Source organism: Aptenodytes patagonicus, chromosome 5, assembly GCF_965638725.1.
Source record: "Aptenodytes patagonicus chromosome 5, bAptPat1.pri.cur, whole genome shotgun sequence".
Classification (NCBI taxonomy): Eukaryota; Metazoa; Chordata; class Aves; order Sphenisciformes; family Spheniscidae; genus Aptenodytes; species Aptenodytes patagonicus.
Window position 1 is genome coordinate 33,958,431 of NC_134953.1, and position 13,311 is coordinate 33,971,741.

Below are 13,311 nucleotides of genomic sequence, written 5' to 3' on the forward strand. Positions count from 1 at the left end.
TGCAGAAACCCACTGGCAGATGTAGGTTCCTCTCCTATTCTTTTTTTTCCCTTTCATCGTGAATAAGAACTGAGACAGAAATGGCCAAGATGCACGAATCCCAAAGGTGGGAAGATCAGAATAGATAACTTTGTAACAACACTAACTATAAAGAATACTACTGTCATTTAATGTGTCTGTTTTAAATGAAGAAAGGTCTTTTTGATAGGTTGTTCTTTTTCATCTACTGCCTGTAAAATAGTTCCTTTGAATTCTTAAATGCTCAGGGGCTTTTGGGGAGTTTTGGTTGGTTGGTTTTTTTTGCATTCAGGACATTCCAGTTTCCATCTAAAATCAGCTAAACAAAAATTACAATGTAAGGAAAAATAACTTCTTACTGTCTTAATGTAAAAACTCCCTGAAGTACTTAAACTATACATTTTTCAAACTGGAATACAAGGAAGCCAAAAGCTTTTCCTCCAGCTGCCTTACAGCTAGAGGGTTTTTTTCCATGAAGGCCCAATGATTTGCAACTAGAGCCAGTTTTTTCAGGGTCAGGGCACAGTCTTATTTGTTTTGTTGGTATCTTCCAGTATCTTGTGTCATCTTCTGTATGTTCTCCACTGAGAATAGCTTACATAGTTTGGCTATGTAAACACCACAGTTTCTCTTGGGGAAAGGAGAGGAAGGGAAGATGCAGATAAATTATTTCTTAGGGTTTCCAGCATTTTGAGAAACAGCAGCATGAGATTATTTACTGTGTGATTAAATCTTGCTGCCAAATGGGCCTGCTCCTTCTTTCGGTCAGTTGATCCTTCAAGGTGAGGAGAGTACTGATTAGTATAAACCCTATCACTTATTTTACGTGAAAAGAAGGGAAGCCTAAGTAGAGGTGCTGTTCTGCAGTCTAGGTGATCGTGAACTCTGATTCGCCCATCCCTAGGCTGAATTCCCTCAAAATGTTTTGTAACTAAAGTATTTATACAATTAAAATACATGTATATATCTACCTCACTTGTAAAGTGAGTTCTGTTTTCTGTTTTGTTCATTTGAGAGCAGTACTGCTGTTTTCAGGGTATGTGGCATAACACTGAGTTTTCACTAATAAAAGTATTCCATTGCAACATGCAGTTGAGGGTTTTATGAAATTATTCCAAATTTGTTTCAGGAAAAAAAATAAAATCCTGGCACTTAAAACAGCCTGGGTTAGAATGGTAAAACAGAACTAAGAGTTGATGCAGCAGTGATCTACGCTATGCAGAATTTTACTGTCACAGAGTTTTCAGCATCATGTTTACCTTCAAGTTTAACAGCTATAGTAAAAACTCCGTTTCTTGTTTTCTAGAGCTTTGTGACACTCCTGCTGTTACAATAAATACAATACATAAAATAGTTAAAAAAGCAAGCAGTATAGTTTAAACTCTTCTTAAGGGTTCCTATGAAAGCCCTGATTTCTCAAAAATAAACCAGAAGTTACTTCCCATTGCAAACCTTTTTAGGCAGTTAAAATTCTCAAATTGTTTTCCAGGCAACGTAAATTATTTTCACTGGTGGAAAAAAAAGTGCTGCAGTGAAAGCTATTTTATTTTTTTCCTATATAATATGGGGTTTTCAAAATTGTGGAAAAGATGATTATAGCAATCAGCTTGGAATTTATGATAAAGTTTACTGCTTGGAGTTGAAAGCCAGCACATACTCTGAGCGTTTTTATACTTCAATAAATACACTTAATTTAAATGCATCCAGACTTACTTTTTTTTTTTTGGCTAACTGCCTAAGACAGGAGATAAACTTTGTCTTTGTAGCGACCAAACTGACTCGTCTTTTTGGTCTAATCTGGTAATTTCTAGCATTGCATTCTCCAAAGAGCTTAAGGATATTAGGTGGCCAAATCTCAGTGGCTGGCAGTCAGGCTTCTTTTCCTTTGAAGATCTCATATGCGTCTTTCTCGTATGTCCCCAGAATGGGTGCATCTGAAGTTGTAGGCTTTCATTTTGTTTTGGTTTAGCATGAGAAATGGGGAGGATTTAATTTCTTTAAGAGAAAAGTCTCCAAAATTTATTGACAGGGTAAAGGACTGATGGGATGTAACACTTGTCTTGAATGACATTCATTCACTCCTCTTCTTCCCCCTCTCTTGTGGTTCCTTTTATGTTGGATCGGTCCTGCACTGTTCTTTGTTTTAGCATCTCCATTTTCCTTTTAGCTAATGCCTTCCTATCTTCTGTGTATTTCATCACCTGTTGCACAATTAAGAATAATCCTTGCCCAAAGCCCTCTACCAGGCACAAGTGAATTCTTTGAAATAGCTTTTTTCACATCTGGATTGGAAAATTGTGAAAAGTATGTGTATGTTGCTGATAGAATTTCACCCTCCTGGAAATGTCTTATTTCAGCTGTAACTTATTACCCAATAGTTGCTGAAACCAAAAATACAGTATAATGAAGTCTGGCTGACACTTTCAGTTTTTCCACATGGTGTACTAATCTGGAAGTTGTGGTGTCCTAGGGATTTGGATGTAGAAGATAAGAATTAAGAATTGTTTGAGAAGTCTGCCTTAGTTCTGAATTATACTATTACGGAAAATTTATTGGTATTATAACTGTTTTCTTAATACATTCATTCTCTTCTTGGAAGTTGCTTTGTTAATTATTTTCGAATTTTAATTTTTTTTATTATTGCTTACGCTTGTTGCAGATGACTAGAAGTACTAAAATGTACTGCTTTGCTTAATTCCCCCCCACCAATTTTGGTGAGTTGACTTTTTTGGATAGTGTCCGATTTTTGTGTATTGTAATTCTCATTTGTATCAGCAAGCAAAAGAGGACTTTTTTTTTTTAGTCCTTCTGTGGAAATTGAACAAATATTCGTTATACAGGAGGAACCAGACCCTGAGAGTTGCCATCTGAAAAGTTCTCTCCTTTCCCTTTCCTACGTCTTTCCTACTTAGGCAATCAAGTATTCTTTCAGTTCTTCTGATTTAGGTTTTTTTTTCTAGTTTACAGCCTAAGTTTACAGTGAGCACTTGTTTACTTGTTACTATTATATGTATTAAATAATCTCCGTAATACTTATTACCCCCCTTTTGGCAAAAGTATTTTTACATAGACTCACTAACTAAAATAGTACGACCCAGCAGATCAAGGGAAGTGATTATTCCTGTCTGCTCAGTTACTGTGAGGCTGCATATGGAGTACTTTGTCCAGTTATGTCCCCCTCAGCCCCAGAAAGATCCTGACAAGTGGGAGTGACTCCAGCGGATGATCACCAGGTTGACCAAGGGCCTGGAGCAGTTGATGTACAAAGAGAAGCTGAGAGCAGGATTTGTTTGGCATGGAGGAGGCGAGGTAAAAGAGGGATCTAATAGCAGTTTTCAGCTACCCTATGGGTGGTTAGAAGGTATACTGAGTCAGGCTCCTCCTAAAAGTGAGTGGGTAACAATGGCCAAAGGTTGAGCAAAGGAAAAATCAACCAGGTATGAGAAAATAATTTCTCAGTAAAAGTGACCACACACTGGAATAAGTGTGCAGAGAGGCTGTGGAATCTCCTTGCTTGGAGGTAATGAGAGCTTCATGGGCAAGGCCCTGACAGGAACCTGACCTAACTTTGCAGTTGGCCCTGCTGTGAGCGTGAGGTTGGACTTAAATGACTTCCAGAGGTCCCTTTCTTCCAAACTTGTTCTGTGATTCTAGGACCCCTTCTAATTAACATTATTCAAGCTGAGCAAACTGATTGCTTTTAATCTCTTTTAGAATAAGCTACTGAAATTTTCAATAAGCTACTGAAATTTTCAAAGGAGTGAGGACCCTTTTGCTTGTTGCTGTACAAAAACTTGTCCATGTGTGCGCAGAACCGGACAACTTGTTCCAGGTGAAAATTCATCTGGGCCTTCTATAATCAACATCTCTATTAAAATGCCTTGTCTGATGCAGCCTAGCATGATATTTAATAGATGCATTTCCTTGGCATCCTACAACCATCTAGAAGCATTTTCTTGGCATCCTACAACCATCTTGTCATGGACTAATATGGGCAGATCTTTCTCATTTCTTCAGGTCCTCATAATGATGAGATACTCTCTTCTTACTCATGATGGTCAGATATTCTCATCTCTCAAGTGTGATGAGAGATATGACCTCATCATACTTATTGATGAGATCTCAATATAAAAGAGAAGTTCTTTAGTCTCAGTAGACAGGCCCAGCATTTCCTAGAACTGAATTTCAATTCATATATATGAAGTCTTTGGTGTCATTCAGTTCCTTCTCCTGTATTACTTCTAAATGTGTTAGTGATGCACTGTAACTCTGTGCCAGTATTAAATTTCAGTATAATAGGCCTATGGCTAGTGGACTTACTCACTAAAACAAAGGCGGCAACAGAACGAGAGTACATGGAGCCAAATGACTACATGGATTTCAAAGTATAAGTGTGAGTGTATGTCTTGAAGTCTGGGTAGGCTTACAATGAAAAGTTGCTTTCAGGTAAAGGTGAGGCAAAAAACCCCCACAACCTGTGAAGGCAAACAGATGTATCTTGACTTACGGAGACTCAAAAGGACTTGATTTAAATTTGATAGGCTTTACTTAGAAGCCATTTTAAGATAACTAAATAAATATTTTTATTGAATCGTAAAGCTTTGAAATTCCCTCTGAGATGGACCTAGAGCATGCTGTAGCTAGTCGTGGTCATTTGAACTTCATGGAAAATGTTAAGCATCTTGGTTTTCTCTTTGGTTTTCTTTTGAATTATCAGAACTCAGCTCCACCTATCACCAGACAAAAGTGCTTCTCAAGAAAACCAGAAAAATAGTTAATGACTTGTGCTATTTAATAGTAATCATAGTCAACAGATTTTAAAATGGTAAACGTAATCTTTTCCAAAAATGAACTTTTGACTTTGTAGGAGAACAATAAAAACTTATTTTTTCATAAATGCTTTCTTTTTAACAGATTATGGAAGAAACAAATACACAGATTGCTTGGCCATCGAAGTTGAAGATTGGAGCAAAATCAAAAAAAGGTATTTTGTTTTGTACTTTTTATGGGGTGGAATTAGTTGTTAGAGTAGTAAAGCCGCAAAATAAACAATTCTGTCTTTAGAGTCACCACATCAATACTGGACACCTGAAATATTTTCATTTCAGTCTACTGTTTTTTGTAAGAATTTCTTGTTGAAGTTGTCTCAGCTTGATATAGGTATTTGACATACAAACCTTTTTTAAGTAGCTTGCACTTCTGCAAATACTTTATTATCAATACTATTGTACTTACTGTCTTTAGCATGTGTGCTTTCTTCTGTATAATTATACATCTAATCTGAACAGTTTGTTTATTTTACAGCAGCCAAAGCCAGTTAGTCTTTCTGGTAACATTGTAGTTTAGTGGATGTTCTGTGGAGTTTTTTGTTTGTTTTTATAGACTACAAATATGTGTGTTGGTCAAGCCCAGTTAGAACAATATATACTCATTGTGCCCCTGACAGAGGGAGTCTGCATGCTTTTTTGGTTTCTTTAAGAAACCTAAGTAGAGCTGTCTCTTAGGAATGGCCAGTATTATGTGTTTTAAATTACGCTTCTTTTGGAAGTACAGCCTATTAATATGAACCGAGTATACTATCTGGAACATCTTTTTGAAATAAGCCTTCTAGTTCTGTTTTTAAAGAATCATAGCTGTGACTGAATGAAAGTAACACTTAATTCCTCTTCTGCAGGAAAAATGAAATTGGGAGTGATTTTTAACATTGCATGTATTTCTGTTCAGGCTGATATATATTAAAAACCAAGAAAGTGGAGTTCAAATAATTTCTCTGCGTTATATTTAGGATGTATAGGTGGAGATGTGGGCTAACCTTTGTAAATGAAGAAGGTCTCATGGGAAGAAAAATAATCTCTTTATAAAGGTGCAGGATTAGTAACACTTTTATGGTGTAAAGTGAGATTCAGTCTCTGAGGTGCTTTCCCACATGGTATTGAAGTACAAATTGATTTAATTTTTTTTTTGCCCACTTGCATGGAAAAAGAATCTCACTTCAGAGGGGAAAAATGGGAAAGGAATTCAGACTGGAAAAAACGCAGGTGTCGTGTATGTATATATTCTTATGTGGAACTAATGTTTATAGTAATGCGAGAGTGACGAGGTCTCTGGGCAAACTTGTGCTCTACCTGTGTTCTTCTGCATACTTTCTGCCTGAGGTGCTATGAATTGATACACAGCTAAAGCTCCTCAGGAAACTGAGGCAGGAGAGTTTGTTTTTCTTTTGAGGGGAGAAAAGAAGAAACAAAGCAGTACTTGAACTTGTTTTCTTGCCAGTTAAATGAGCCTAGTTCTGAAGATGAAAAGCATGGATGAAAGGCCATGAAAAGAGGGGTAAGAGGTGGCTGGCTGGGATTCTGGATTGGTACTTAGAGGTGCAGCTTTATATGTAGATGAATTTAACCTCTTCATTAGTGATCTCAAAGAAAAGATAATGTTAGATTTGTGGTGAAGCTCTATCAGTATATGGAATGAATGTGAATACCAGGGGAAATAAAACAGCTAAAAGTTACAAGCTGATAATAAAACTAAAAATTGATGGGAGAGAACGCGTAATACAGCTGGGCATACTGAGTGCATCTGCAGTGGGAATGATTATTCTGGAAAGTCTTTATGCCAAAAGAAACTTTAGGTAGTGATGGGCTGCAAACTCGGCATTTTAGCAATATGCTATACTATTAAAAAAATGTTTCAAATGCCTGTGGACTGCAGGATGGCTCTACAGTTAAGACTTGTACTCTCTTGCTAGCGTTGCTCTGGGAAGTTGTGTGTATATATACACCTAAGATAGTAAATTATAATATGTGTACAAAGAACCCCTTAACCTAGAGGTTCCTATTTCTTGTGAAATAAAAGTGTAGTTTATATATTCTGTTTACACTTGGTATCAATTGTTTGCAATTCTGTAACTTTCCATTTGCAGCTACAGCAGCTGTTTATATAGGGAAAATATTCTAAGTGTTTAACATACTCTAGCTTCACTTAATGACATTTTGTGATTGAGAGGAGAGTCTGCAACAAATAACTGCCCGGCTCTCTGGGGACTTGAACTCAGAACAAGCTATCTTTCCCCGTCTCCTTGGCTGGGAACCAAGTGTCTGATAAGCAGCCATTCAGTGAGGGAGAAGCAGTTATGCGTGGACAGTCTTGTACCCCAGCCATACACTGTACCCTATCATAATCAAGTGTACCAAATTTTTCACATAATTTTCCAGTATAATTTGCCTGCAGTTTTCAGTAGCATCGCATTCTGTGGTTGTATGTTGTGGCCTTTGGTCATTCACAGCTTTCCTCCCAAAATAGGGGAAAAACAATCATTAGGAAGACATCTCTAGCTGTGTTATTTCTGTCATGTTGTTCAGTCTATCATGAAACATTTAGGGCTTAATGTAGTGTTCTCACTGCTGTTGTCAGTTTTTAATTCAAGATTGTTAATAAATTAATAAGGACAGAGTACATATTTTCTTTCTAATTACAACACATAGGTATTGCAATTTGCAGACAAAGTGTGCATAATAAGGTTCAGCAAGGTTTTAAGATTAAGTTCTGTACAAGACCCAGAATCTTTTTCTGATCTTGTGGAAAAAATTACTGTGATGAAGCTGAAGTGCTAAGAGTAGATGACCTGCAAGTTGCTAAATTGTCTCTTTTCTGTGTTATGCTGATTACAGCTTTTAAATTGATGATTGACACTCAATATATAGTGTTTTGCATAATGGTGATTCATTAACTCAAACTTGATAAATATTTCCAGAAAACTTTGAACTGCAAAATGCTAATGCCTGGTTTTAGCGTTATGCAGAATTTAAACAATTTGTTAAGCAAAATTTCTTTTATACTATGAAACTGCTAAAATAGCTCTTTGCAAAGGCTAGAACTCAAAAATCAATTATCAACTCTCAACAGTTTCATAAAGACCAAAACAGGAATTTCCTGGCTTTAATGAGCACCAGATGCTGCAGTCTTGCTCGAGTGATGAGGAGTGATGAGGGTTAAAGTATTTTGAAATACATGTTTAGAAAACACACAAACAGATATAAATCTTCCAGTAGCATCTTTAAGCAAGCCATTTGTTCACGTTGACAAAGAGATCCCATAACATTAAGGCTTCAGAGGGGGAAGTGAAACAATTTAAAGCACTTCGGTAATGACTGATTCCTGTCCAGCAGTAATGAAACAATCAGCACTGGCATGATCTGCTCTGCTTTGCATGGGTGCTGAATTGTTCAGGGCATACCAAAACCTCCTGTTCTGGAGCTTTCAGATCTTCTGTAGTCCAATGAATTAAAAATCAAACTGAGACACATAACTCTTCTATCCATTCCCCTTTTGCTCTCAACATACTTTTTCACTCTGTTATGGTTACTGTTCCTTAGGAATGCTATTAATTGTCTTTTAAAGATTTATTCAGTGGTATAAAAGTTCAGAGTAGATTGCCAAATCCTAAATGGTCAGATGCTATAGTTCCACAAACACTTTCAAAGCAGGCGTAAGCTAACATTTTTCCCTTCTCCCCTCCTAAAATATTGACCTGTCCTGCTCTCCTGTTCTTCTTCTTGTCCAGCCCTTTCTGCTGTGCTGTCGCTGGTGCTTACATTGTCACGTAGGGGACCAGGCTGGCTTAAAACTAACAATGGATAATTTTTACTATTGGAGAGGCTTGGGGTTTTCTTTAGTGCATTTGCTAGCTGTTTTAACCTCAGCTGTTTTAACCCAAACTGTATCCTCAGTCTGCTTCACCATATGGTTGTATGAATCTGTAACGCTTAATGCTTTGGGAGCTGGTAAACACCATGTTACTCAGCAGCAGTGCTTGTTGTGATGGTAATTTAAGGTGCTCTTTGGGAACTTTAGGAAAATGGGTATATGTGAGTTTAGATTTCACCGATATTCCCTACTCTTTTTCTTTCCTTCTTTTAATTCCCCCCCCTCTCCCCCCGAGGTGCGTGCCTTTGTATTTCAACAGCCATAAAGAAGTTATGGGCATATGTGTGCGCTCAGAATACAGGCAGCCTTGAAATAGCATTGGGTTTACAGCCAGCATAAGAATAATTTCAGCTCCTGGAAACATAGTGGCTCTAGGCAGGAATTCATTTAGAGAGTTGGAGCAGGGAAACTTACGGGAGGTTAAAAAGGGTGGTAAGGGGAAATGCAATGTAAATTGAGCTTACAGAGCAGGGATAACTCTGGGGTCTCTTTCACTGTTCACTTTAAAAAAGGGCTGTTTTTACTGAACTTCTGTTGCTCTTTTCTTTCTTCCTGTTCTTCCTATATTTTCATTCCTCTTCTGCTTTCTCCAGATTGCAATCTCCAGCTCTTCTTTATCTGTTGAAGTTACCACTCATTTCTTTTCTTTCTTTCTTGAGCTGCTCTTATTTCATTTCACCTGTTCTTTCATTTGCTGTTTCTGATTTTGGGGTTTGTTGGGTTTTTCTTTGTTTGCTTTTTGTTTGTGTTTTTCTGTTTTTTTTCCCCTCTTACTGATGCATTTTAAGTTGGTTAAGAAAGAAAAATCCAGTCTGTGTTCTGTTTGTGTGGTTTTTTTTCTCACCTGATTTTTCTTTTTACTTTTCTTTCATCTTCTGTTTCAAAAATCAAGCTTCAGTAACTTTTTTTAATTTAAAGTAGTTTCTATTATCAAAACATTTACTACATGCTCTTTTTCATTAGCATATCTCAAAGGCAAGTCAAGTACATAACATGTCAAATTCGTATCTAAGGAGAATGGCAGGAGGGGAGGAAACAGTGGCACTGAAGACATTAGAAGGAAGGCAGCAATAACTAGCAGTGGGCACTGCTGGCATTCATTGCCTGACAATTTGATTTCACACTTTTTCCTTAAACTTTGCCTTTTGCCAGCTATCTTGCAAGCGGAGTCCACTATTTCCTTCTTTGCATCTTAAACTGCTGAGACAATATGCAAAATAAAGTTAGCAACTGTAATGCTATATTTGAGGCAAATAACTATACTGAGAGACTTGAGCCAAATTAGTAAAGCATTGCTCCCATTTATTTGAATGTTGTTTAGACACAAGGGAAGAGCTTTGCACATCCCAGGAGGCATTATGATAAAAGCTAGAGTCTTACTTCTTTGTTAAAACAGAAATGTCACTACGTGGTGAACTTAAGGCCAAACTTGCATGCAAGTTACTGCCTTAGATATCAAGAGTAAGCTAAAATGTAATCTCTGTTGCTTTAAGTCAACTTTCAATTGTTTCCCAATATTGTAATAAAAGCTGAAGTTTACATTTTGAGAGGAAGAAGGGAGGCAGAGAAGAGAGAAGATGTGGCGTCAGGCTGTGCAGCCTTATGAATGTGTGCAAATACAATGCTGGGTTATTTACTCTTTTGGCATAGGTTTTCTGATAAATCTCCAATCTGATTTTATCCTTTTCAGATAATTTCTTTTTCTCTTTAGAAATACTTAATTTTCTCAATTTAGTTTGTCAACAAAATCTTGAAAAAGAGTGAAAACTGCTTTTGATGCTAAATCTTACAGTAAAATATCATACATGGAGAAGTGGTTAACATAAGAGCAGTTCAGCATTGTACTTGCCAGTTTTTAATGTCCCATGTGCAGACACTTCATAATTTACACACGTGTTCCATGGAGAGATTACATCATTTCTTAAAACATAAACGCATCCCTGACTGTTGTGCAATATTGCTTTCAATATTGGAACTGAGCTGAATCCCACATTTGTACAAAGGAGACTGCCTTTCCCAAGTAGAAATTTCAGTGAAACTCATGGCAAAAAAAACTATGGATAACACCTCAAATTGTTTGTTCCAGTGTATTAATGGATGCAAGTAAGACATTGTCAATGGTCGTGTTCAAACCCAATATTTTATGACGAAATGTCAATGAGAATGGAAGAGCTAATAACCCCGTGCAGCATAGTTCTGTAGGAGTTGTAGGCTTTAAACAGCATCATAACCTCTTCTAATGTGTCTGGAGGTCTCTGGATTCTCCCTCCTCCCCCCAAAAAAAACCCAAGCGAAAACCACAACCCCCAAAAACCCACCAAACCAAAAACACCCCTAAGCAAAGCAGTGAACCTAATGAGGCAGCAGTTGAGAAACTTTGAGTACAGTGCAAAGTGTCTGTGTGGCGTAAAGTGGCCTTGGACCCTCACTTCAGGAGATTCTGTCTCATTACATTGATGATATTTTGTAATAAATGCAAAGTTCAGCGAAATTAATAGATTTCTCTGCTTTCAATTGTTGCTGGGATCGCTGGAATACCAAAAGGATTTCAGTTTATGCTACTAAACTTTAAGTTACATACTTAATCTTTTTCTAAATACCAGGTGGCTTGGTGTACTTCAGAGGCTGGAATGTTTGCAAAGTGCAGTTATATAATCTGAAATTTTCCCCAAGAAATTGGCCAAGTCTGAGTTTAGTCAAACAAGCATAAAGTAACTAAAAATTACCTAACAGTTTAGGCTATTTACTTCTTTGTCTTATATAACTCCTTAAGTTGAAAACTGTAGACTCTGTTTCCAGCAGTTCAGGATCTACAAGACTGAAGACCTTGCAGCAGAAATACATAATGCTATGCTGTATACGTGTGTGTATATGCATATAGAACAATGACTGTTAGGATTGCTTTATTTTTAAAGTCTTCAGTGTTTTCCTTTTCTCAGGCTTTACATGTACGTTATCCCTATTTAATATAGCTGCAGCCATAACGTAGCTTCTTAATTCTGTGTTTTCCTTAAATGACTTCATTATTCTAGGCTGAAGAGAGATTTGTTTCTTTTTTCCTTTTTCACAATGCATGTATATTGTGCCTGCTTTTAATTTTGTTTTAATTTTGTTTAAAAAATAATTTGGAACCAGTTGTATTGTGGAAAAACTGCAGTTGTTGGCAACATAGCATCTATTAATTATGCCTGTTGAGCTCGAAGATCTTTACCTTCTCATTTTGATTGTGGGCATGGAGGTAGTGTTTCTTGTTTGTTTGGATTTTTTGGATTTAAAAAAAAAAAAATCTGCCCCAACAAACCAAAAACCAACCACCAAAAAAGCAAACAAACCCCACAACTTCCCCACAGTCCAAAACCCAATATGGGGCTATGAAAACCCATTGATTTAAACAGCGAGAGCTCTTTTATAATAAATTCTGTCCCTGTGCGTTGCTTTCAATAATGGTTACATACTGTACAATATTATAAGACCATTTCTAAAAGTGTTCCTAGAAGTGAATGGTAAGGAGGAATTGCTTGATACTTTTTAAAATTCGTCTACGTATATAAAACTGGCATTTCAAAAAATGACCAGATAAAAATACTTAACCTATTTTGGTACTCTGTTAAACTCGAGTCGATCATGTCAGGCTAGCCTGGTTGTGTATGAACCTCTTTGCTGTTTGTACAATGTAGTCAGGGAGGATATTATCAGCTTTTTTATATTTGAATTACTGAATTCTTCATGGAGAAGATCAGTGTAGTCTGGAAAGTTAAAATAAAGGTACATGTGAAGGTGTGCATATATTTATATATATATATAAAATGGAGGAAAACAAGCAACGCTCTTCTGTGAATATGAACACTGAGGTTAAGAATATTCTCAGACTTCTTTATATAGATTTAGACAGTTCATGGCTGCAACCTGAACATTGAAATGTTTCAAATCAATTGGTATTTATTATATACACTTCTTTTTTCAAAAGAAATTAAAGGTTGTATATTTCAGAGATGGTTTAAGTTGCATGAAAACATTTTCTTACAAGGGCTAAATTTCTTAATTACACTTGATTTGATCTTAATTCTTTGAATATAAAAGTGAATCCTGCTACTTTTCTAGAGAATATGCCCATGTAAATTGTGTGTTAAAAGTCTTCATGTGCATAAGTTCTAAAAGTCCTCCTATAATTTCATTCACTTCTAAAATGACATTCTCTTTATTTGTAACCATATATAACCTCTGAAACGGCATAAAAATGATGTGCTGAATAATGGAAAACGGAGCTTAATGTGCTGGAATTGCTTGTATACTTGCCGATATGTATCTGTGTAGCTAACTTACCAGTCTTCACGCTTAAGAAAAATACTCTTTACTGTAAATTACTGTAAAAGGAGTTCATAGTTTGTGTTTCTGTAAATACAGTAATCCATTGAGTTTTATGTTGCATGTCAGCCTTAAATGCTAAGCCAACCCTACCTGAGAAGGTCACATGGCATCACAGGACTACCAAATACTTAAGGCTTGTTAATGAAACAAGTACTGTAACAGTAATTTTTCATAGGTTTGGTCAACTTTTGTTCTTGACCTACTTTCAGCTCTTTGTGTGCT

The 13,311-nt window shown here is 36.6% G+C and overlaps 1 protein-coding gene across 1 annotated transcript in view; it reads left to right on the forward strand.

The window, feature by feature from the left end:
- BICC1 (BicC family RNA binding protein 1) overlaps nt 1-13,311 on the forward strand; it is a 115,790-nt gene that overhangs the window by 53,146 nt on the left and 49,333 nt on the right. The window contains exon 3 of the mRNA XM_076339295.1: nt 4,933-5,002. Within this exon, the coding sequence (XP_076195410.1) occupies nt 4,933-5,002 (70 nt within the window). The remainder of the gene's footprint in view (nt 1-4,932; nt 5,003-13,311) is intronic.